Source organism: Pempheris klunzingeri, chromosome 7 (genome assembly GCF_042242105.1).
Source record: "Pempheris klunzingeri isolate RE-2024b chromosome 7, fPemKlu1.hap1, whole genome shotgun sequence".
Taxonomy (NCBI): Eukaryota; Metazoa; Chordata; class Actinopteri; order Acropomatiformes; family Pempheridae; genus Pempheris; species Pempheris klunzingeri.
This window is the reverse complement of record NC_092018.1, coordinates 4762743-4785532: the sequence shown is the minus strand read 5'-3', so window position 1 is coordinate 4785532 and position 22790 is coordinate 4762743. Positions and strand designations below refer to the sequence as shown.

At 44.6% G+C, this 22790-nt stretch overlaps 1 protein-coding gene across 1 annotated transcript in view; it reads right to left on the bottom strand.

The window, feature by feature from the left end:
- Nucleotides 1-21468, bottom strand: part of emid1 (EMI domain containing 1) — a 48841-nt gene extending 27373 nt beyond the window's left edge. The window contains exons 1-3 of the mRNA XM_070834530.1: nt 21293-21468; nt 15079-15192; nt 14157-14260 (exon numbers count right to left, since the gene is read on the bottom strand). Of these exons, the coding sequence (XP_070690631.1) occupies nt 14157-14260; nt 15079-15192; nt 21293-21468 (394 nt within the window). The remainder of the gene's footprint in view (nt 1-14156; nt 14261-15078; nt 15193-21292) is intronic.
- Nucleotides 21469-22790: the final 1322 nt, after the last annotated feature.

The window sequence follows — 22790 nt, the reverse complement described above, 5'->3', positions numbered from 1 at the left end:
ACAGCAGAGAAAAACAACAGGCCCAACGAGAGGCGGACAATGCCGAGCCATTAATCACGTTGCTCCTGTCAGCTAATAAAACAGACTGTGTGATCACAGATTCAGGTCAACAGGGGTCCGTCGACCCTGCGGGGCGCCAGCAGGGGCTGATGTGGTGGATGCTGCCCTTATCTCAGCATCACATTACAAAGAAACACAAGCTCCCTTTCAAACTCCTCCCTGCTGGCATTCACAAAGTTTTTCAACAACTGCACTCCCTCACACCCACACTGTGAGAAACTGCTGATTGAGGAAAAGAAACTTCAACACACAAACTCCACGGTTCACGCTTTAGTAACATCAGTGTGTACTGTAGTGGAACTTCTAGAAAACTAAGGCTGCAAATAATTATCTTTTCAGGATTCATTATATATAATGAAAACAGCAGATCCATCTGTCATAAAGACACAAATATTCACACCTGAGAAGCTGGAGCCAGTCACCTTTTGGCATTAAACATTTTGATGTGATGTGATTTTGACGCAATTTTCCACAATTGTTCGTTTTGGTCTCTCAGCTAATTGACTAAAGGCTTCAGCCCTTTATGAAACTATTTAGAAATAACATCTAAGAATCAATATTATTGGTTATAGAACCAATCATGAAACCAGGGCTGCAACTAACAGCAAATATCTTGTCTGTATTTTTTTGATTAACCGATTCTCTCAGTATGGGACATGCCAGAAAAGGTCTATCATACATTTTCAAATGTTTGTTTACTCCCACTAAAAGTCCAAAACTCAAAGATATTTGATTTATAATGCTATAAACCAAAGAAAATCTGCAAATCCTCACATTTGAGAGGTTGTAACCAGAGAATGTTTGGAATGTCTGCTTTATAAATGATGCTACAGGATAATCATCAACTTACTGATGTATTCGTCTTGGTCGGTCAGCTTATCGATTAATCAACTCAGCATTTCCACACAACAAGAAAAAAATGTGTGGACACATGTTACGTAATGACAGATGCTACTTATTAGAAGTCTTTAATTGCTAGCATAAGAAAAATACTTAGGTGTTAACAGCATCCGTAAACTACATGTCGACTGAGTAAAATGATTAATTTGATCATGATTAATGTGCAGTTATACTGTTTACAGTGTTAATCACATACAGTAATCAGCAGCAAGACGTTAATCATCACACGAACATCATTGTGTCATTCCAGCAACTATTAGACCATTACAGCAGAGTAAAAGTCATTTAGAGATGCATGCTCGTATTTAGACGGTCAGTGAGGTGAAGAGGAAAGTTTCAGAAAGACGCAAAGCTGCAAAGAAGAAGTCGCTCTAGGTCTGTCAGAGATTTATGGTGCATGAGATCTTCTGTGGCTTTTTAGGTCTAAAATCACACATATGCCCCCCCCCTTAGTCAGGATTGCGTAATCTCTAAGTGCGGTCCCGGTCACAGCAGCAGCATGCCGAGCTTCCAGCTGCAGAGATTAACACCCCTCTGTTAGAGGGAGCACATACATACTGAGATAAAACATCTGGCCTGACTCGACTAAATACGTTCCCCATGTGTGTGTATGCTTGCAGTGTCTGTCTAGAGTGCACTTGTGTGTGTGATTGTGTCTGTGTGTAGTCCAGAGATGATGTGTGTATCCTCTCTGTCCTCCCCTCTTCATCGGTGCTATCTGGCAGTCTGAGTTGTCCTGTGGATCAGACCTGGAGGTCTTGGCGGAGAAGGACCCGATGTCTCCAGACATTTTGTGCTGGAGTTAAAATGGATGGATGTGTCCCGCTGTCTGACCCCGAGCCCAAGTACGCCTGAAGTATATCAAACTGTGGCACTCCAAGATATGGAAGGGAGTGTTTGTGAGCAGAGCAAGTGATCCCTCTTCATCTCCTCCTCTCACAGTAGTCGAACACCAGTAGGCTAAAGTACAGAGTCGCTGCTCATTAAAGATGTCAAGACGCAGTGGTGAACCAAAAAACATCAGTGGCACCTCTCAGGAGCTCTTAATCCATTTATGCACCCGCAATCCCCTGCTATTTATCGTGTTTTAATTGATTCGTAAAAGTCACTAATGAGAGATTAAGTTTGACCATCTACACACCAAACATGAGGGCTAATTGTGCTGACGCAGTGGACTGTTTCTGTTTCATCTGCTGTGTTTAACCACTTCTGAAAGCTGTAAATATCACAATTGACAAGCGACAATTCAGGGCTTTAAAACCCATTACACACCCATCTATATCAAACTATACACTCCTATAAAAAAGTATTTCACTTTAAAGCGTTATAAAAGCTCCAGAAATACACATGACATCACCTTGCGGTGCCATGATAACAACAAGCAGTTTTATACTGTTTTAGCACTAAAGTTGACCTCCCTGTTTCTGTGTAGTAGTAAACTGAAAGACTGCAAAGACTCATCATAATTCATGCAGACTACAGCTCTGAGTCAGAGCTTTGAGCAACCGCAGACCTCATTCACACTGTGGCAAGATAGGTGGGAAGTTAGAAGTTGACTATTGGTGGGAAAGAGGATCACAAAAGTATCCCGTGTCAAAGTCACGTGCTTTGTTGCTGCATGTATCAACACAGTTGACTGCAGCATTGCCGTCTCTTCTTCTCATACAAGCCCCAAACTGTATGTGGGATACTGAAACATTCTGCAAAACAGATGACTCAGACATATATAAACTTTGTGCTCCATAACTTCCCAAAAAGGTTCGGTCATGTTTAGATTTTGTGACTTGGGGCGTCATGGATGACTTCCTGGCGTTCATCTAAACACATCTCTGGGGAACCTTTTAAATGGCCGCCCATTCTTTGACCAATGTGTCCCTATTGCCGTTCCATCTGCACACACTGTACCACATTTTGCCATTTCCTTTCAACACCTACACCTTTCATCAACAATTCTACTCCAGCTTTTATTCCAACAATATTAGTAGAAGAAGTGAGCCAAACTGCTGATGATAGCCATCCACGCTCCACCCGTCTCGCTGCACGGCCCCTCAGATCGATCCTTCAGGCACTTCCAGAGTGGAGGGCGGCTGCTTGCTGCTGACAGAAGCTGCCTCGGTCTTGACAGAGAGCCTCCTGAGAAGCTCCAGCAAACTCAGCTGCACTTTTGGAACAAAAAGTGAACTGACGATGGCTCGGGCTAAGGTTTCTGCACTGTCAGGTGCAGCCAGGGGAAAGGAATTCCAGTTTGGCGAAAAGAGCTGCCCTGATGGATGAATGACCCTGATGTGTGTTCATAATTCATCTCCCAGCGTGACCTCTCCTGTCCCTGTGCGGATCAGGGAGTGTGTAAGGCCTCCATCACAATTACACATCAACAGTTAGAGTAATAGGCTGAGATTTAACTGTCACTCATAATGACCTCTGGAGTCTCTGTATCTCTGGCAGGGATCCATGCTGGCGACGGTTTACAGTCTGACAGTGTGGATGAAGAGAAAACAGGGGAACAAGGGACAGTTAGACCACAACACTAAAGAAGAAAGAACACAAGACAAAGTGCCTTCAATTCTCCCTGCTAGTCAATCATCTTCCTAAATGCTGAGGCACTTGCCCGGTGCTCTCTCTCTGGCTTTTGATTTACTGATACTCAGGCGCTAAAAGGGACATATTGTACTGCCTTAGCATGACCATCTCACAACATACAGCTCTGAAGTGTCTCAGAAATTTAAGACGGACACATAATGAGTATGTCAAGCAATGTCCCGTGATAGTCTTGATATACTGCTGCCACTTGAGGAACAATACTTGCCATTATTCTACAGGAAAGCACAAACCCTGCACCCCTCAATTCTCTGCCCTTTCACCCCGTTGGCGTCCCTATGGCTACCCACCCACACCCACTGGGTAGCGGTGCATAGACTGTGAGAGGGTCAGACAGACAGAGCACATACAGACAAGGGAGCCTCAAATCTAATTTTACTTCTAAAGTTCAGTTACATTTCGAAAAGATAAATTACCTCAAAGGAACATTGTGGTTATGGCTCGTAGAGAAAGTATGAATGATGCTCATCATGATTATTACTTCAGTCTGTTCTTTGTCCTTTTAACGGTAATATGAACAAGCCTTTCCAGTTAAGAAAACCTCTCCATTTCCCTTTCTCTCCATGTCCCTTATAATATTTCTCCTTCGTCTTGCTTAAAACAACAGTGCCATCCCGTTTCAGTGCAAGTGTCAGCTTGTGACAACAAGAGAGGAGGAAAAACACGTCCTGTTTTCCATTCTCGCTCTTATTGCCTTTTCTACCTGGCAGCACTTGGAGAAACGTGTCCCACTGGAGCCGTGCCACCCTTTCACTAGTACAGGCATTCTCATTTTACACACTCATCTCTTTCTCCATCTAGGAAAGAGGGAATAGATTATCCCCCCCTCTGAGCGAGGCCAGAGGGAAGAGAGAGGGGGCGAGAACTGAGCTTGGACTTTCAGGACAAACTGTAATTCTCCACTTTGTCTCGGGGTCAAGAGCCCATCTGGCCACAGATTTAGTAACTCTGTTTCAATAGAGCTCTGTTTACTCGAGTAGCTAGGTTTACACAGGCAAAGTGAAGGGTTCATATAAAACGCATTAACTGAGAATAATCCTTTTGGTCTTTTGTAAATAGGATGTAATGATGGGGGAAGTCCAAAGACGGTAACCATTTTAAAAAGGCTCAGAGAGGCCAATTTGTGTGCAGGCAGTGGTTCAGCACCAGATCCTCTGAACTGTACAACTGTGGTTTCTGACATATCAGTATCAGCATTTACCTAATCTTCGATAGATAAGTATTCAGGCAATATATACAAATGAGAAAAACTACAATCATGTAACCGCTGTGAGCATCGATCACAGTGAAACTAAACCTTTACTTTGCCTCCTTGTTTTCTTTAGTTCTGTAATGTGTAAAATGAGAAGCATGTGTCATTTGGTGAATGTTATGGTGAATCCAAACTGCCTTACAAGGTACAAGGTTCATTTATTGTCATTCTACAATGCAGGGGTGCACAATTGGTTGCTCAATAAAAATATCAGAAAATGGTGAAATGGCCTCGTGCAATGTCTTCACACAGTAACTTTAAAGTTTTTTCAAAGCTCAAGCAGATGTCTTCAAATAGCCTGTTCAGCCTATTTATCCTGATAGAGGAGACAACATGAAGCAAGTAGATGAAAGGTACACTAATCTTCTTTTCAATAACACACACAAACTACCTCCACTGCCACTCAAGCGCACATAAACTGACATGAATACACACAGTGGTACTTGCATTGAAGCACAGGATAACCAAAGATGTGTGTTTGGTTATTTTGAGCTTGATGATTGTCCTATTTGGCTGTCAGCCCTGGTGTCTCCTCAAGGCACAAAGCAGACATGGTTTCATGAGGCCACATGCAGTCCCCATCAGGTGAGACGGAGCCCTTTAAGACGACGAAGCGAAGGGTAGCCAGCGGAAATAAAAGGGCCATGACATCATCCTCTGTCCCTCAAGCAGCCAGTGATAGCAGCAGACAGAGCGGATAGAGCTCTAAATCTGGCACAGTAGCCGTGATTTACTGCCCTGTCAGTCTATCTGTCAAAAGGCACACGTGCAACTGATATACAGAGTGTCTGCGTGCAGGAACAGAGAGAGACATAGAATGTGTGTCTGCGTCCTGTATCAAGCTTATTGATTACAGCGACTCAGCAAGCTCAGCTCACTGCTTTTTTTCATGTTTGTACGACCCTTTACCTTTAATTTAGTCTGGGTCACGGGTCTGTCTGTAAATACACACTTGATATATGTGTCAGTGCTTGTGAGAGCAGGTGCTTTTGGTGGCTTTAACATGCCTGCATGTGTGTGAGCATTAGTGTTTGTTTGCTGCCAGGCCCTGGCTGTGAGCTGAGAGAGCCGTAAACACCTGAGGAAGCAGGAACACACAGACACCCTCGCTGGACTGTATTTATGGTACTGATTGAGGCGGGGGAGTGGGGAGTCGTCATGCACAGCTCAGCTCTGGCTGTGGCAAGGGTCCAACCAAAACATCAGGGCTGTTAAAGCCCCCCCTGGATGAGTCCCAGGGGGCAGCGGAGCGGGCGGAATGCAGGCCTGGGTTTAGAGGTTCAGGAGTACGTCCTGTTGTTAATGAGCTCACCCCGCTGGGCCTCCCTGGCTCTGAGCCCCTGACACTGGTTCACCAGCCACACCAGCACTGCCACAGCCTCTTCCTCCAGCCACGAAAACTGGACCTGGACCAGTGAAGCATACAACACTTCCTGAACAATCTGCACATCAGTCTGTGCCCCCGAGATGATCTCAACAACATGTGCATCTCCAAGCAAGGAAGAAAATGGTAAAAGTGCCGTGCCAAGTTGAAACGGTCTGTGCAGCGCTGTCAAATGAACAGGAATGTGTGTGCAGGCCCATCTGTGTGCGGATATTAAGCGAAGCACCAAAAACATGACCCCAGACGATGCAGCTTTCTCCAGCAAAGGAGACTTTCCTAAATGATGCATGTCTTACATGCTCTATTAGTACAGGGTAAACAGCACTCTGCACACATGAAACCTGCACACTTTCTGTGAAACACTGCAGCACTGAAGAATGCTGTGATAGCACATTTTATACAAAGAGGCAACTCAGTGTACTTTACAAAATGCATTAGAAACAGTAAATAAGAAATGGGACCATACACTATGGCATTCATAGAAGGGGGCACGGGATCTAAGTGCAAGTTGGGTAATGATGAATGTTTTAAACCAGTTTTGTTTTGGCAACTTTGGTGTCAGGTGTATATTTATTATTGCTGCATTTGTATAATTTTGCCCCTTTGTATGATGTGTCAGTAATTCTAAATACTCCTACATGTACCATAAATTCAACATCCGGATGGTCAACATTACAATATCTTATTGCAGTTTTGTTCAGATCTTGTGAGATAGCCATTGTCAACACTGACAACCCTCCATAAGACAAGACATAAGAGGGACATTGTTTTCTTCCATCTGTATAAAGTGCAGTACATCACAGTACACAGAGGAATGAAATGGTGTCCCTCCTGATCCCTGGTGCAAAACAACAAAAGAGTGAATGATGCAACAGTCAATGGAGTGAAGCAAACATTCAGGCAACATATAAGATGCAGAGTAATAGTTTAATAAGACATTGGATCTCCAGAGGCAAGCTCTATTATCCTCCACTCTTTCCTCCTCTGGCCAATCAAGTGAGGTCATTCATCTTTGGTCAAGACGATTGGCTCCTCAAGGGGAATGCCTGCTCCTCTGTCAGGTTTGAGCTCAGACAGCCGACCAGGAATGTCTCTAATTAGGCCGTCTGCTGGTACAGTTCATCCAAACCTCCTCTCCACTCTCGTCTTCAGTCCAGAACTAATCACAACCATCAGCACCACTCCCCTCATCCCTGCTGAGCACCGAATCAACCACATGAGCAAATGGAAATATATGCAAAGACCGGCTCAAAATAGAGCTCAAGAGTCAGTCGGGGGCAACGACTTCTTCAAATTCTACAAGTTGTCCAAGAGTGCAGCGTTTAGTGGCTGGGAAACTGAGACAGACCCGGAGGGGTGGGATGTTTGGGAGGTCTGTGATATGAGAGGCCATAAATGATGTCACCACAACACACCACAGCAAGATCTCTGTGATGTGGTGGTCTGCTTGTGGTTTAGTATACATGGGAGTGAAGGAGGTTTGAAGGTCGGCTTCATAAAATCCCAACCCACGGAGCCTTCTCTTATGTGGTGTTGCATATGTTTATGAACTCATAACAGTGACAAACAAGCAGCTAGATCATTAGGACTACTGGGAGTGTAAAACAACCGCAGACTGGTACAGCGTACAAGAGTGTGTTTCATCTAAAAGCAACTGTTTTCATTGTATTTTTATGTGTTTTTGCGGTGCAGAATGTAGATATAACCAGGAGTGGGGATGAGACAGGGGTAAGAGGGAAGCATGACTGGATTTTACAGGGACTCAAAAGACTGATAGAAAAAAGAGGAGCAAGAGAATGAAAGAGTGAATTTGTGAAGAAGCTGAAATGTTTGGTCAATTGGGAGAAAATCAATTAGCAAAAGCTGATTCACTGATGGCTTATGTTTCTCAAATGTGAAGATTTGCTGTTTTTTATTGTCTCATATTAATTTAAATTCAATATCTTTGGGTTTTGGATGTTTGATCATATGAAACAAACTAACTGAATACATCACATTTTTCACTTTTTGACACATTGGCCAAACCATTAATGGAATAATCTTCCTTTAACCCTGAATTTCATCATCAATCGTGTCTTCAAAGTGAAAAAAGATGTTCAGTAACTTGTATTCATATTATGAGGAGAGCTTGGAGCATGTGGGCTGTACCACTGCACCGCTGTACATAGTATATGTTTTGTCTTGACTGTCATAAATGAGAAAGTTAAAGCAAAAGGTGGTAAAGAAAAAAACGCATTGTACAGTTTTATGAAAATAAATAAAGAGGGAGAACGAAGATCAAGACAGAAAAAGGTGGAATCAAAGTGAATGTGCACTGGAATTCTGACAAATTGGTTGACAGATGGTGATCTGCAGTGAGTCTGGGGTTGTGAAAGAGATTCCCAGTCTTCCCAGTGGGCTGTATACAGCATTTTGGTCCACTGAACTCATCACAGCTGTATAGAACCAACTGGACCCAGAGCGTACCCACTCCATCAATGCCGCCATTGTCTCAGTGCTGACGTCAAAACGCCAAATATGCTTCATTACCTTCTCAGAGCCTACCTAAAGACAGTAGTGCTGTGTTATACACTACCTACATCATGCCACTCTATACCTGCAAGCTGGGAGATGGTGATATGTTGAAGGGCAGGGGGCAGGCGGGGTTAATGCAGCTTTAATGACATCAGTCGCTGAGTGGATCAGAGATGAGAGAAAGGAGGTAAAGCCCACACCTTCACCACTGAGGAAGATTTAAAAAGGGCAGGATTTTAAAGGTTTGGTCTTTTCTTTATCTTTCTACATGATAAAAAGTTACAAGTTCACTTAGCTTTATCTCGGGCAGGAAGAGAGTCTCTCTTCTCTCTGCTCGTGATAGCGTGATCAGTCAGGCTGTAAAGGGCACGTCTGTTTGTGGGTCACTCAGTCAGCACACAAGTCCACTTAAACTACTGGGTGAGGGGAAATGCCTCTGCTTTATTGGGGACAGAAGAATACTCCAGCTGCCATGGTGTGTGGGTGTGTGTGTGTGTGTGTGTGTGTATTTGTGGGTGTGTGTCTATTTTCATCCCTAAAAGTTTTTTGCGCTGCTGACTCGGCCCACTTCATTTCTTTCTGACAGCAGGAAAAACAGTTTTCAATGCACTCCCGGGAGAAGTCTTGGGAAACAATAAATAAATCAGTAAGCAGAAGAGGCATTTCCAGTCCAGGAGCCAGATACATAAAACTTAACTCAGAATCAAGGCTAAGTATGTTTGAAACTTTAAAAAAGATTCAGCTAAAAATTTGTGCATCTGTATTTCTTGACGTTCACTGCCATTTATTTTAGATTTAAGAACGAAGACACCAGAAGATGCAGGTAAGCAAATTGAGCATGAAGCATCAAACCAAATGTGGTTCTTGGTGTACAGAAAGGATAGCAAATAATAAAATGTATATAAGACTAAAAGAACCTGGTCGTACCAGAAAATGATATTCTACAATGACTGTGTCGGTCTTTGCCTTCAGCATCACAATACTAAAGCCAAACATAAACCATCAAGGCATAGGAGACAGAATTACAGTTCTTATGACCCTATCATTATTATTCCACAGGCTGTAAGGTTTGTGCTGTACAGTGTGTGCTCTCTATGTGGTTTGCATGGAACATTTCAAAATAATGTCATGATGATATTATCATAATTATTAGTGTATATTCCAATTTAAATACCTGAAGCCCTCTGTGAAGTATATTTTTTCATAAACTTGATGCAAGACAGAGTGGAAAGAAAGGCAGGCAGAAGCAGAAAGAAGAGAAACTTCTCTCCACTGTTTAGTTTAGTTCATTTTAGTTTGGCCAGTCGGTATTTTCAGTGGTGTTGTTTGTTAATTAATGACTTTAATGACAATTCCCCTGAGCGGAGCAGTGTGGGCTGAAAGGGCTAGACGCTTCCATGTCTAATCTCATCTGGGGCCTTCAGCCCAGTTCGCCGTAACTTCAGCTGCTTCCAATTTCGGCTCAGCACTTGTGCTGCGCTGGCCATTTACATAACCATGAATATCAGCTGCTGTGGCCTTTTTCTGCTCGCTGGCTGCCGCCTGCCTCCCTGTATGTATCTGATTTACGTGTCTTTGTGGATCTCCTCTCATGACTGCATAAATACTCGGGATGTGTGAGTGAGTGCGTCTAAATCTGTCGATAAATCTGTTTTTTTGTGAATGAGTTGAAGCAAGAGAGAATAACATATTTAACACCTGCTGATGCGAACAGAGCTGAATCCAGGAATGTGCCAGAGAGAAAAGGGGAGGGCTGAGTGAAAAGGTGGCTATGTTTTGTCCGTGTAATGACTTTGTGTGGTCTAAGAGGAGTGGGAGTGGAGGTCACCTGCTCTTGTTTCCCTCTGACCTCAGGCTGGGGTCGCTCCTCTCACAGCTACTAAAGCCTGCTGCCATTAAAGCAGCTAATCACGCTGAACAGCTGCATCTCTCACTGTACAAATCCTCAACACCTCGCTCTCCCACCCACACGTTCACTCTGGCAGTCAGACAGACACATATACCGGCGTCCACGCACTCCCACTCTCCCTTTGCTAATGGCAAGCTGCAGCTGACTGATGTTTAAAGCGCAGGGTTTAGCGTGGAGGCCTGTGATAAGCTGCGCTGAGCTGTGAAAACACAGATTACATTTCTGTGGCTTATTTCAGACAGCACGCCTCCCAGCCATACCGTAATTGTGACCCAAAAACCACAGCCTCCGCTTGGCTGCAAGATACGGCTTGATGGGGACCCCCTTCCCCCCGGCAGAGCACTGACAGCCGTGCTAATTCAAGTCTACATTCCCCCATATGTTTTGCAGAATGGTGGCCCCCTCCTGCGATAAGCTGCAGCCATATTTCTTTTAAGTGCTGTCCCCCATAAATCAAACCACGAGCAGGATATCAACTGCTGTCATCTTCACACTTTTAAGGCTCCATCAAAATTAGCAGATAAAAGTGCTAAAGTCCAAAATATCTATGAATTTTACAGAGTTCCACAACTGCTGAGTGTGCAATCATCCTTCTTTGATTTAATGTAGTGTATATTGACACTGATGCAACCCCTATGGGATAGAGCCTTTGAGAACAGGCTTTAATGTAATAATGTTGCTTTTATGGGTTACATTTGATATTTTCATATCACAAAATTGCCTCTAAATTAGGTATAATTTTGATATTTGTGTGTGATGTAGCATGGGCTGGGATATCCCATCTGAAAACAAGCATTTACTTACTTGGAATGCCAAAGCCAACTAGGCATACATTAAATCCCTGTTTCTGGCAGGCTATGAAAGTGCCTCCATCTGCAAATGCTTAGCCTTTTTTTTTCTCAGGCTCAATCAGAGATAAAGACCATTGTGTTCCAGGTCCAGAAGTAAGACAATATCTCCCAAACCTCATAGAAAACAATTAGGACACAGTAATTACACCACTGGCCTGGAATTCCAGCCAAGTCTTGAGGTCGGGGTGAGGAAATAAGAAAAGGAGAGCAAATGTGAAAGGTGCCTGTCCGATGCAGTGTTATCTTACTCTGCTTGGACTCCGATGGAGAAAGTTTGTTTATCAGCCTGGGTGTGATGTAATGTTTTGCTTTTGGAGCCCTCGGTTTGAACGTGATAGGTCAAAAACTGCTCACTGGACTGGATGACAGCATGCCATGAACTCTTCTCATAATGTTCTCTCATTTATCTCCACGCTCTGCTGCTTTTCTTTTGGAAACACACAATCCAAGACTTAAACAGAGACACGTTATCTTTGCTTCAGACTGGACTCGTTGATTTACGTATGTTGACCAATCGGCTGGCAGACAGAGGAGTGAGAACGGAGGGACACAAGAGAAAACAACTCTCTCATCTCCATTTGGAAAATAACCGTATCAGTGGCCGTGCTCTCGGCTTATAGCACACTTCCTTTCCTCTCTTGCACCTTAAGGCAGCCCCAGCCCCAGAGTCCTGGTGGTATGGACATTGCTGAGATCTGCTGTAATGCAGACCAGCCTTGGGAGTCAGACGTGGCCAGAGGCTTTTGGGGTGGCCCGGTGAGAGAACGGTGAAGTATAAAGCAGTGCAGCGAGAGTAAATGAGCGGATCATACACATTTTCCACAGTCTGTGAAAAGCAGACAAGCAGAGGAAAGGGGATGATGGGAGCAAAGGTATATAAGAATACTGAACCTCCAAAAGAGGTCTTTAAAGATAGATGCATCCGGTTTTGGCTATTTATGAGATTTATGAGATCAAAAGCAATATGTCTTCAATGTCTGACCTAGACGGTAGATTTTGAAAAGTGCAGTGTTAGAGATATCTGTTTGGTCTTTTATATAACAGAGGTGCTTTGTTTACTGTGCCTTTTTTTTCAGCCTGAACCAAGGTCAAACAAGCTCTCACAGCTGTCTGCAAATCCACAAAGAAATGTTTGAGATTTGCAGATGGAGCCACACACAGGTACTAAGAGCCTGGATTTGAAACTTGCACCCACTGAACTACGAGTGCAGCTTTAATTTCACTTGGCAACACTATGGCAACAGAATTTAGCACAATCCGGTCTCCAGCTTTGCCCGTGTGGCAAGCTTTTATTTCTCCTTAAAGCAGCGTATGAGGCGGACATCAGCGGGGTATCAGGTTCTGCACTGGCAAGAGGTTCTGCTCACACTGCAGGAGCAGAACAAAGCGCCGGTGGCCCTGGATAGCATCCATGGTGCCGAAGAGTAAAGGCCCTGTGAATGGGACCTGTCACTTCCACTCAGCGCCGCCTGTGATCTGAGCCACCCGTAACGACGCTCAGATAAGTGGCTAATCCCAGCATCCCTGCTGGCTCAACAGCCCCCTACTGCCATGACAACCGGAGGGGAATCTCCTCCGGCAACAACTTAATTGGATAATTTCCTCCCTGTTTGACTGTGTGTGCCTCCGCTTTTGTTAAGTAAAGTCTGAGTTGTCTGAATGCAAATGTGTTTTTTGACTTTGAGAGTGGGGAAGGTTTAAAACGAGCATGACACTTTGACAGTTTTGATGTGTGCCGTGTCCAAGCAAGCAGGAAAAGTGGAGAAATGTCTCCTGCAGACTACAGGCCACTGGGGGGGCTGTGAGCTGTTCTTAGCTCACCTGGGAGTGGGAGCATAAAAGAGAAAAGCAGCTCCCTGCTTTCAGCACCACAAAAAAGTGACCACTTTAACCACTGTAAACATTTATTGTCCTTTGTGTCAAAAGCCTGAAATTTATGTTACACCCAGTCAAGTCCTGGGTCCCGGCAAAAACAGACGCTCCACCCTTCTCCCCAGACTGCAGAGACACGGGGGCCAGTGCCAGGGGAAGTCATTATACGCAGGGAGCGTGTGTGTGGGTGTGTGTGTGTGTGTGTGTATGTGTGTGTGTGGTGGGCAGCTACTGTAGTCAAAAAATGAAAACAGCAGAGCTAGCATGGCAGTTTAAGAGGATGAAGACTCGGTTCCAGCTGGACCATAAAACTGAAAACCACACAAAAGAATCAAGCCTTACGTAGTACAATGACTCTTACGCCGAACACATTAAAACTGATTAATAAAGAGCAGGAATCTGACTCACTCTCGGCAGGCTGAGGGATCTTATTTCTTAACTTCTTAACTTCATTTAGAAGACAGAAGCAGACTTATGTAAGCCTAATGGAAATCACTCCTGTTTTAAAGTATAACTCGTACACGTGCGTTGGAAGTCAGACACATACGAGACAGCGATGCAAAACAGAGGGGTGCAGATGGTGATAAATGAGGAAGAGATAAAGAATGATACACAGAGGAAACAGAGTGGCGGGTACAGGAAAGGAGCTGATAAGAAAGAAAGAGAAAACTGACAGCAGTTAAACTCTCTAAGTCTCTCTAAGGTAGTTCTTGTGATGCTGATCGTGACGCTGACCCAAACTGTCATTTCCATCAGCTGCTGTATAACTGTATGATAAGTGTGCATCTGTCCGTGAGTGCTTCTGTCTTGACTGACCTTCTTCACAGGCAGCACCGCTGAATCCTGGACAGCATTTCCACTCCAGAGAGGTCACAGTGCGGTACACCACTTTATAGGAAGGCCTGACCACAGTCCTGTAGCTAGAAAACACACACACACACACACAAAATGTACAGCTGTCATGTAGACACAGGTAATAACAGCTGTCTGTGGAAGCAGAGTGACTCTGATAACCTGCTCTCTCTGTGTAATACATGGGATAATGTTCAGCTGTAACTATTGCAAAACAAACCCAACTGGGGCGATGCGGGACCCTGACGTTAACCATTATCTCTTATGTGTTTATTCAGTGAGTTGCTCAGATTATTTTTGATGATTTTGTGTTTTTCAAATTCTACTAAACCTCCATAATTCACATTTTCTTCTTTCCTTCATTTCCCAGAATGCCTTTTGTCTTTGCCCTGGAAGAGGTGGTTTGAAAATGTTCAGGTGCTCCGTACTCAGAACGCAATGTGGTGCAGCTGCATTGAATTTTGATCTATTGTGAATGATTTTAGGTGGAGAAAGTGGTTCATCTTACAATAGATTTCACTGTCAGTCAAGAAAACCAGACACAAACACACTGCTGATATAACTGTCAGTGATCTGTAGTTTTTGGAGGAGGATACAGAAGAATTCCTGTTATCTCAGACGACTCGAAACAAATCGGATGTGATGGGAATGTTTTTTCCGACTTGCTTGTGGTGAGAACAGTATAAACAAAACAACGTGAACATGTCGTGAACCGCAGTGACAAAAGATGAAACAGAAAAACCCTGTGAGTCCAAGAAGAATGACAATAAAACTTTAATTTTGAAACTGACTTTCTACTAATAAACTGCACAACCAACTAACACAAACAGTCCAAGAGTTGTGTTAAGCCTGGTTTAAGTGAGGTAAGCTCCCCTGGCCTTCTCACCTGCCCCCTGTGCATCCCTGTGGCCAGCGGCATGTCTGGTAGACCCGCTGGAGGATTGTCCCATTCTGCACCTGGCAAGTCACTGTCTTGGTGACTGTGTGGGGACACCAGTTCCTGAAGGGAGAAACAGAATGAGTGAAAGCCACAAATGCAAAGTGCAGAATAAAACAGAAGTTATTATTTTCAGATACAGAAGAAAATTCTATTTTCAAAGTAAATAATTAAAGGAAGAACAGCGAATATTTTCAAAACACCTTCAAGCAAGCGCACTCACGCTGAGGTGGACTCACAAAGGGAAATTAGCCACGCAGGCTCATTCAGTACACTGTTGTCTTCTTCCCTCCCTTCCCCCACCCTTTTGTTTTGAACCTTCTTTATGGTGTTTACACGGTTTTAATCAGCCACGAGATTTGCAGGAGTGCATTGTGGGCTGTATTTGTAGTCTCTCCTCTATCAATGCACAGATGTTTGCATTTGGCTCTCCTTCAGGGGGGAATAAAGCAGAGGACGAGGTCCCATGCGGAGATTAGAGTTTTTCAACTCGGGTTGATCCTGGGTCACATATCCTCTCCCTTCCTGGAGAGACTTTATACGACATCATCAGGATTCACTGAGGCCTGCTAGGGGGGGGGGTGACCCATGTAAAGGTCAGAGGTTGAGATCTGATAGTGAAAATATGATCACTTGGAGAGTCAAGTAGAGAGTCAAGTGTACTTGCTTTTACATTCAAGTTTTTTTGTCTTTCTGAAGCAAAATGAAAGATTTTCACCCAGAAAAAGGCTCCAGTTAAAGCGCTCGATGCCACCATTAGGCTAAAAGCATCAAATTATGTAACAGGCGAGTAGATATCTGCTCCTGATGGCGCAGGAGCAATGAAAAAACTTTAGCTTGAGAGGCCAGCTTCATCTCATTCCTCTGCTTACTAAATCAAGACAACACTGAAGGGTGGGTACTCGCCTTTAATGTATGAAAAACATTTGAGCTACCATATTTTACTATTACTTTATTAACAATGAAGTGCACAAACACCCTGATTACCTTCAAATGGCTGTGGCTGGGCAAGAAAACAAGGAAAACAATTACTATGGCCTGTGTTTACCCAGTCAATAGATGTATAGAGACAGAGCTCCATATAGAAACCAAAAAAGGAGGTTGGGCGGCTCGAAGCACAAAACTACACTTTGTGTGTTCTGCTGCCAACATGTTTGCAAGCGTGGAGGGGGGGTGACGTTCCCACCAAAGTCTGTTTGTCAATATGTGAGACCATATGCTTGTGTGTGTGAGAGACAGTTTACACTAAAGGAAACTGCCAAAGGCGGAGGATGCGAAGCAGCCCTGGACCAGCTCCCATTAACAATCCCCACATGTTGTGGTGGCCGCATACACAGACCTGAACCAGCGAGCAGGAGCACCTCTAATGCAGCACTTCACAGAAATGTCTTTTTAATATGACGATCATTGATTGCTCTCCATTTTTTTCCATTCATGTAATAAACATTTAGCCCATAAAATAATGTTAATACTTTTTATTCTTTGCTGGATTTTGCAAAAAGTCACACAAAGTTACAAATGTTAAATGCTTGAGACTGAGACAACATATTCCGAACTGTGCAAAAGTAAGACACACTTTCAATTAATCTTGAACTTCTCAAGTAAAGCGAGCAGGGATTTCATCTGCCACACATGTTATTTAAATACAGGCCCACCATTGATGTAACATCCATGAAGCTACAAAAACGAACACGGATCTATATGATTACTCCATGATTGCTTTCCCTTGTCCAGAAAAAATTGCTCTAATCATCGGTGGAAAATTTCAGACATTGAAGGAGCTGTGGTCAGGTAGAGCTGGGAGTAAGGGGAGGGCGCACTAACCCTAACTCCTCCCCACCACTTATCCTCCAGACCCAGCAGATAAACATCTGACTTTCCCAGGCTGATGAGAGGAGATTTCACCTGGGAACAGCTATGATTGTCACCAGGGGGTACGAGGAGGGAAGTGGGGGGAGGTTTTATGGTCTCTCCGTCTCTCTTTGCAATGCACTTATGCAATTACCAAGGAGGAAATGCCAACCGCTGCTGCTTGAGTGAATGAAATAACAAAAGCAGTTGGCATAACAGATAAAAAAATTCCCAAATGGCTTGAAACCAATACCTGCATCACCTACATAGCTTGCTAAAACTGATTAACACAATGCGTAATCGTACAAGGCAGCAAGAATAATCCTTTCTCCACTGCAGAGAGGATGAAGATATGAGGATATACTCCTTTGATGCCTAAAGATAATTGTATTAACTCGGTACAAGTAATATGATTATCTCCTCTGGAATGTAAATAATAAAATCCGTTTAACTTATAAGGCCTACAGCAAATAATTTCCCTCATTTTGTTGCTGAGAACCACTACACAATGGCCCATTGAATGTTGTCTGGCTTTATTCATAAAGGGACACAGGTGCTTGGTGCACTTGGGCTTTCACTCTGAAATGTTTCATAGTCAACACCTTCCTCTTACTGGCGGCACTTCTGCGTTACGAAGTGTGAAACCCACCAGCACCATGCTGTTTCACTGGCAAAAGCACCAAGCAGGCCCTCGGTGAGTATCGGGTCTCTAAGCAAACATGGCACACTCTGAATGCTGAGCCCAAGCTAAATAAATCATCTACCATCTCTCACAGTCGCACACAGCCACAGCTAATGGTTAAAAAAGAAATCCCCAATCTTTAACAGACAGAAAACTCACAGCTTTGGCCCATCTGTTCCCGAATGCTGCAGACACCAAGACAGTAAAATATCGGAGGGAAACAAAAACGTCCTGAACTGTAAATGAATGCAAATGCTGACAGAGAGCTCATGAACTTGTCAAAAAGGCTTATATTCTGTATTCTAGTTACTGCGCCTGCCCTCATTTCGCCTTGTACGCTATGCAGTCTGCATCTTTCATGATAACACTACCGAGTTGGTGCACTTTCTGCAGTGCAGGGAGGAGGAGGAGGAGGCTGGGAGTTAAGCCGTGTGAACCGACTCCCTCTCCATCCACCCGTCCATTCACGCACTGTGGGAGGAGGAAGGCCCAGCACTAAAAGATATGTTTGAAAAGCAGCGTGGATAGAAATCTAAAGGAAATTCTCTAGATTTCTGTCTGTGGGAAAAATCCATTGCAAAACAAAGGACAAAAGACAGATGTGGCAAACGGCCAGATGAGAGGAGAGCAGACAAAGGTCATTTTATCACAAGGGTCACACAAGGGAGCTTCCGATGGGAATAGAGAGCTGGACGGAAAGACAATTATGAAGCACTGTTGGTCCCACGGGATACAGAGGAGGCATAAGATAGATGGGGTGCTACAACAAATGACAAAAAGAGAGAAATAGAGTCATTGTGAAATTAATAAAGAGAGGGGGATGCAACATTCCTGGAGTCATAATATGCAGCATCTGGAAAAAATTGAAAGAACCAGAGTGTAAGAGAAACTGTACTAGAAAACAAAATGTCCAACTGACAAAAGGGAATTACTAAATGATATGATAATAGACCATATCAAGACTATCTTATTGCAGGTTCAAAGCTCCTGTGTGTTTTCCGTGTGAAGATCTTCAAAGCACCACAGTGAGGCCTTCAAGGTCAGGGCTAAGTGACTCTTCACAGCAGCCTCAGGAAAACAAGGAAAACTCTCATTTGTCTTAGTCCGTTTCCAGCTTTCAGGCGTGGACACCTGTGAGCTTTGAGTGTGTCTCTGTGTAACGGGTGCATGCATCTTTAAGTGGTTGAGGCTGGAGGAGAAAAGGGAATTCCACTCAACTTATAACGCGCCTATGGCTCCATAGGGCCTGATCACACATCATGAATGATCCATCAGGTGGAGCTGAGCTGCTCCGCTGGCCATGAATGTGACACTGACCCTGTGAATGGGTGACCAGCAGTGTACAGTGTGCAGCTTTTCTATTGTCTTAGTTCAATCATTCAGTTTATAAAATGAAATGTGAAAATGGCCATCACAGTATCACACAGCCCAGAGTGACATCTTAACATGCCTTTTTCTGTCCAAGCAACAGTCCAAAACGCAAAGAGACTCAATTTACAACTATCGAAGAGTGAAGGACTGAGGCAACAGCTGCCACTAACAATTAATCTGTTCATTATTTTTTTGATTAATCTTGGTGAAAAATGCCCACTTCTGTTTCCCAAGAGCCCAGCATGTCTTGACTTGTCTTGTTTTGTGCAGCAGAAAAGTCCAAAAACTAAGATATTTCGTTACTAATAGTGAAAAACAGCAAATCTTAACATTTGGGAAGATAAAATCATCAGTTTTCTGTATTTGTTGCTTAGACAGTGACTCATACAGTTGATCAAAATAATTGCTGATTCATGTTATTATCTCATTCCTTGAGAGTAATCCTGATGACAGTATCAGCCACCACTCTTTATTAATGGATCTGTGCGTTTGGAGACCGCCTCCTAACATCCACAAACACTTTACATACATTACCTAAAGTTCCTTGATTGGTCAAATCTAAAGCCGATGTGCTTTAAGCCACAAAGAGCTCAGCCTACTGGAATCTCTGTCATCTTCATTCCCATGCTTAAAGAAAACGTAAATATGGTTAAGATGTGTGAGGAATGAGGGCGGCCACAGGGTTCAGACTGCCTGTCAGACCATGACAAGTCCTCGGAGGGAGGATAAAGAAGTGGGCGAGACAAGAAATAAAGAAGCAGCTTCCTCCGTAACCCCTCAGTGTACTGAGCTCATATAGACGCTAAAGGTGAATGAACACTTTATCAGCTCCTCTGCAGAGCACCAGCACCAGTCAAGAAATTACTCAAGAGTCGTTAATCCCCTTTGATTTGGGTAATCACTGTGTGAAGACAGAGCCAGTACAGGAGGACATTCTTACACAAGTTGTTCCTGTCACAGGCAGGTTCCAAGTCTAAAATTAATATTTACTTCCTTTGAAGTTCCTGGAATTTGTCATTGACTGTCAGGTTTCTGATGCCCCTCAGAGGGCCCTCTGTGCTCTGTAATCTCACTGCCACTGTTTGGCTTTGTCCACACACCATAAACTGCTGCTCTGACGGATCAGAGCCACACAGCAGTGGACTTGAGGCTCATGCCGCCTCAAACTCTCTGACCTCTCCAGGGTGGCTGCCTCACACCACCACCACCACCGACGGCTTCCTCTCCATCTATCCTGTCACTCCTCCATTGCCACTTACAAACAGCAGCAACTATAAACTCCCTGAACAAGCACAGATGTGGTGGAGTCCCAGCTGCTTGTGTTTAGTAAACATGTCCACAAAACCTCTGGCCGTGAGCGACAGGGGGGGTGAGCAGGGAGCTGAGCCAGCGGAGCGCTGAAGGCCACCTGGACACACCCAGAAGAAGAGGGCCTGATCAGGGAGAAGGGGTTTCAGCCTCCGGCCATGTTCGGCCCGCACACTCACAACCTGACAGCATAAATATTTGTAGGATGGGAAGCGTCCTCTCATCATGAAGCACTGGCTTGTCTCGGAGGTAAACTCTGCCCAGAAGGGAAGCAGAGCTGGTTAGAGCTCCTCCAAGTGTGTTTAGTCTAGAGGATCTCCTTCAGAAACACCCGCGTCAACAACTCTGCTGTTACACAATCAATCACTGCATGAAACATCTCATCCTCCTTTTTATCCAGTGACCTTTTCTTCAGCTATCAATCTTATGCACTTTATTACAGACATAAAAATCATCGCCCCCTCATTCGCTGTCTGTAACACTTATTCAAGATGCATCCTGTCTTCGCCACTGGGATCCACAGAGGAGCAGGTTTTATGTGGACAGATCTGAGGACTAAACGCTTTGAGGGGCTCCCTGACAGCTGAGACGGAGCAGATGTTGCTGCTGCTCCACCGTCTCCTGCCGCAGGGATAGAGAGCACACAGAGACCCACGGAGAAGGTGGGTGAGCCGGGACAACAATGAGGATGGGAGTCAACAGAGCAATGTGTGCTGCCAGCACAGGAAAAAGGAAACCAACTGTCAGGAAGACAATAGGACCTGGTAGATGGATGGAGATGGGAGTAGCTCTGCAGTCATGCACTGACAAGAGGACACAAAAAGTGGAGCTAAAAGGTTTTAGAAAGCCTGCAGAGGGGAAAAAGGTTATTATGTGCATGTATCAAGACAAACTTGTGGGTTAACAGACAGTAGAGCAGGTCCAGGTGGTGTATTCATATCACTTCTTTACCTTTTCTGATAGACTGAGGTGTGAGAGGCTGCTGTCTGCGTCCCGGCTGAGTAGGTTTTGTAAAGTCCAGTCTTCCAGGTCCCGCCAACAACCGTGGTCAGCCAGAGGATCAGCACGGTCCAGAGCAAGCTTCTCCTGCACAGCGCGGACACGCTCTCCCGTTGGCGCGGTCCCATTTCCGTGGCATCAAAAGTACGGCCAGAAAAGTTTCAATGAGCCAAACTTCCCCCGGTTAGAAAGCACACCGCTTGGTGAATCCAGCTCGGAGGGGGTGTGAGGGTGGGGGGGAGAAATGTGTCAAACAGCAGCGGGTCTGCTGGAGAAGACGCGCATCCTCGTCACTAAAGTAGCAAACACGCACTTGTGTGCGGTAAAGTTCAGAAAAAGCCAGAGACGCTGGTTTATCTGTAGAATAGTGAGTTTGTTCTAAAATCCTGAGTGAACTAAAGAAAGATGCCGCCGCATGAACTCCGGCTGCTCGTTAGTCTCTACCTATGACACAGAATAAAGCATGTGTGTTGTAAAGTGTGTGTGTGTGTGTGTGTGTGTGTGTGTGTTGTCCTCTGTCCTCTGTCTGTCTGCTCTGCCTGCCTCCGTCTGTCTGTGCGCGTATCGAGTCGAGCCTTTGCTGCAGCGGGCATGAGAGCACTTTTATAGTCTCCTCGGGTCTTCTAAGAGCTCAGCCTGCTGGCTCAGTGCTTCCCTGCCCTGTTCCAGCCTCTCACCACACAGGACAATGCGCGCTCAAGGCGACGGCGCATTACGCACTGTTTTTGTTCCAAGTGAATTATGGGCTCCTGCTGCTGCTGCTTCTCCTCTGAGGTTCCTCTGAAATCACTGGAGCTGTGCCGGTGATGAGAAATATTTTTTCTTTCTTCCTTTTTTGTTTTGTTTTGGATGAACGCAACTGAACATAAAACACATTACGACTAAGATCTGGCTGTATTAAAACTGAAAAGTTATATTAAAAACCCATACAGTGAGGGTCATGACTGGATTGTTAGCGTCGTTTTTTACTTCAACATCTATCTGTGATGTTTTTTGTCATGTGGCTGCCTTAAGCAGTCTCTGTCAGAGCCATCAGAGTCCAGACAGACAGTGGCAGGAGAATAGTTGAGGTTACTGTAGCCTCCCTCTGCAGTGCATGTGGGACATGTAGGTTTTCAGTGCAAGCAGCCAGTAAACCACAGGGCTGCGGTCCTGCTCCAAACCAAACACCTGGAACTGCAACCAAAAACTGGGGCCCAAGATGTATATCTGTGGCTGGGGTGACTACACCTCTCAGGCCCCCGTGGGATGAGCTGCAGGTCCCACCAGCTGCAGAAGATGCTGCAGACAGAAATGAGCACTTGTGCATCTGGCTGGTGTGCTGTAGTTCTCAGCAAAAGGGAGACGGTGTTAACACTTTGACACTCACAGAGGGGCATTCAGGCTGGCACTCATCACTCCCGTACTACATGGGGAAAGTCAGCAGCACATGAACAACACACTTGAATGG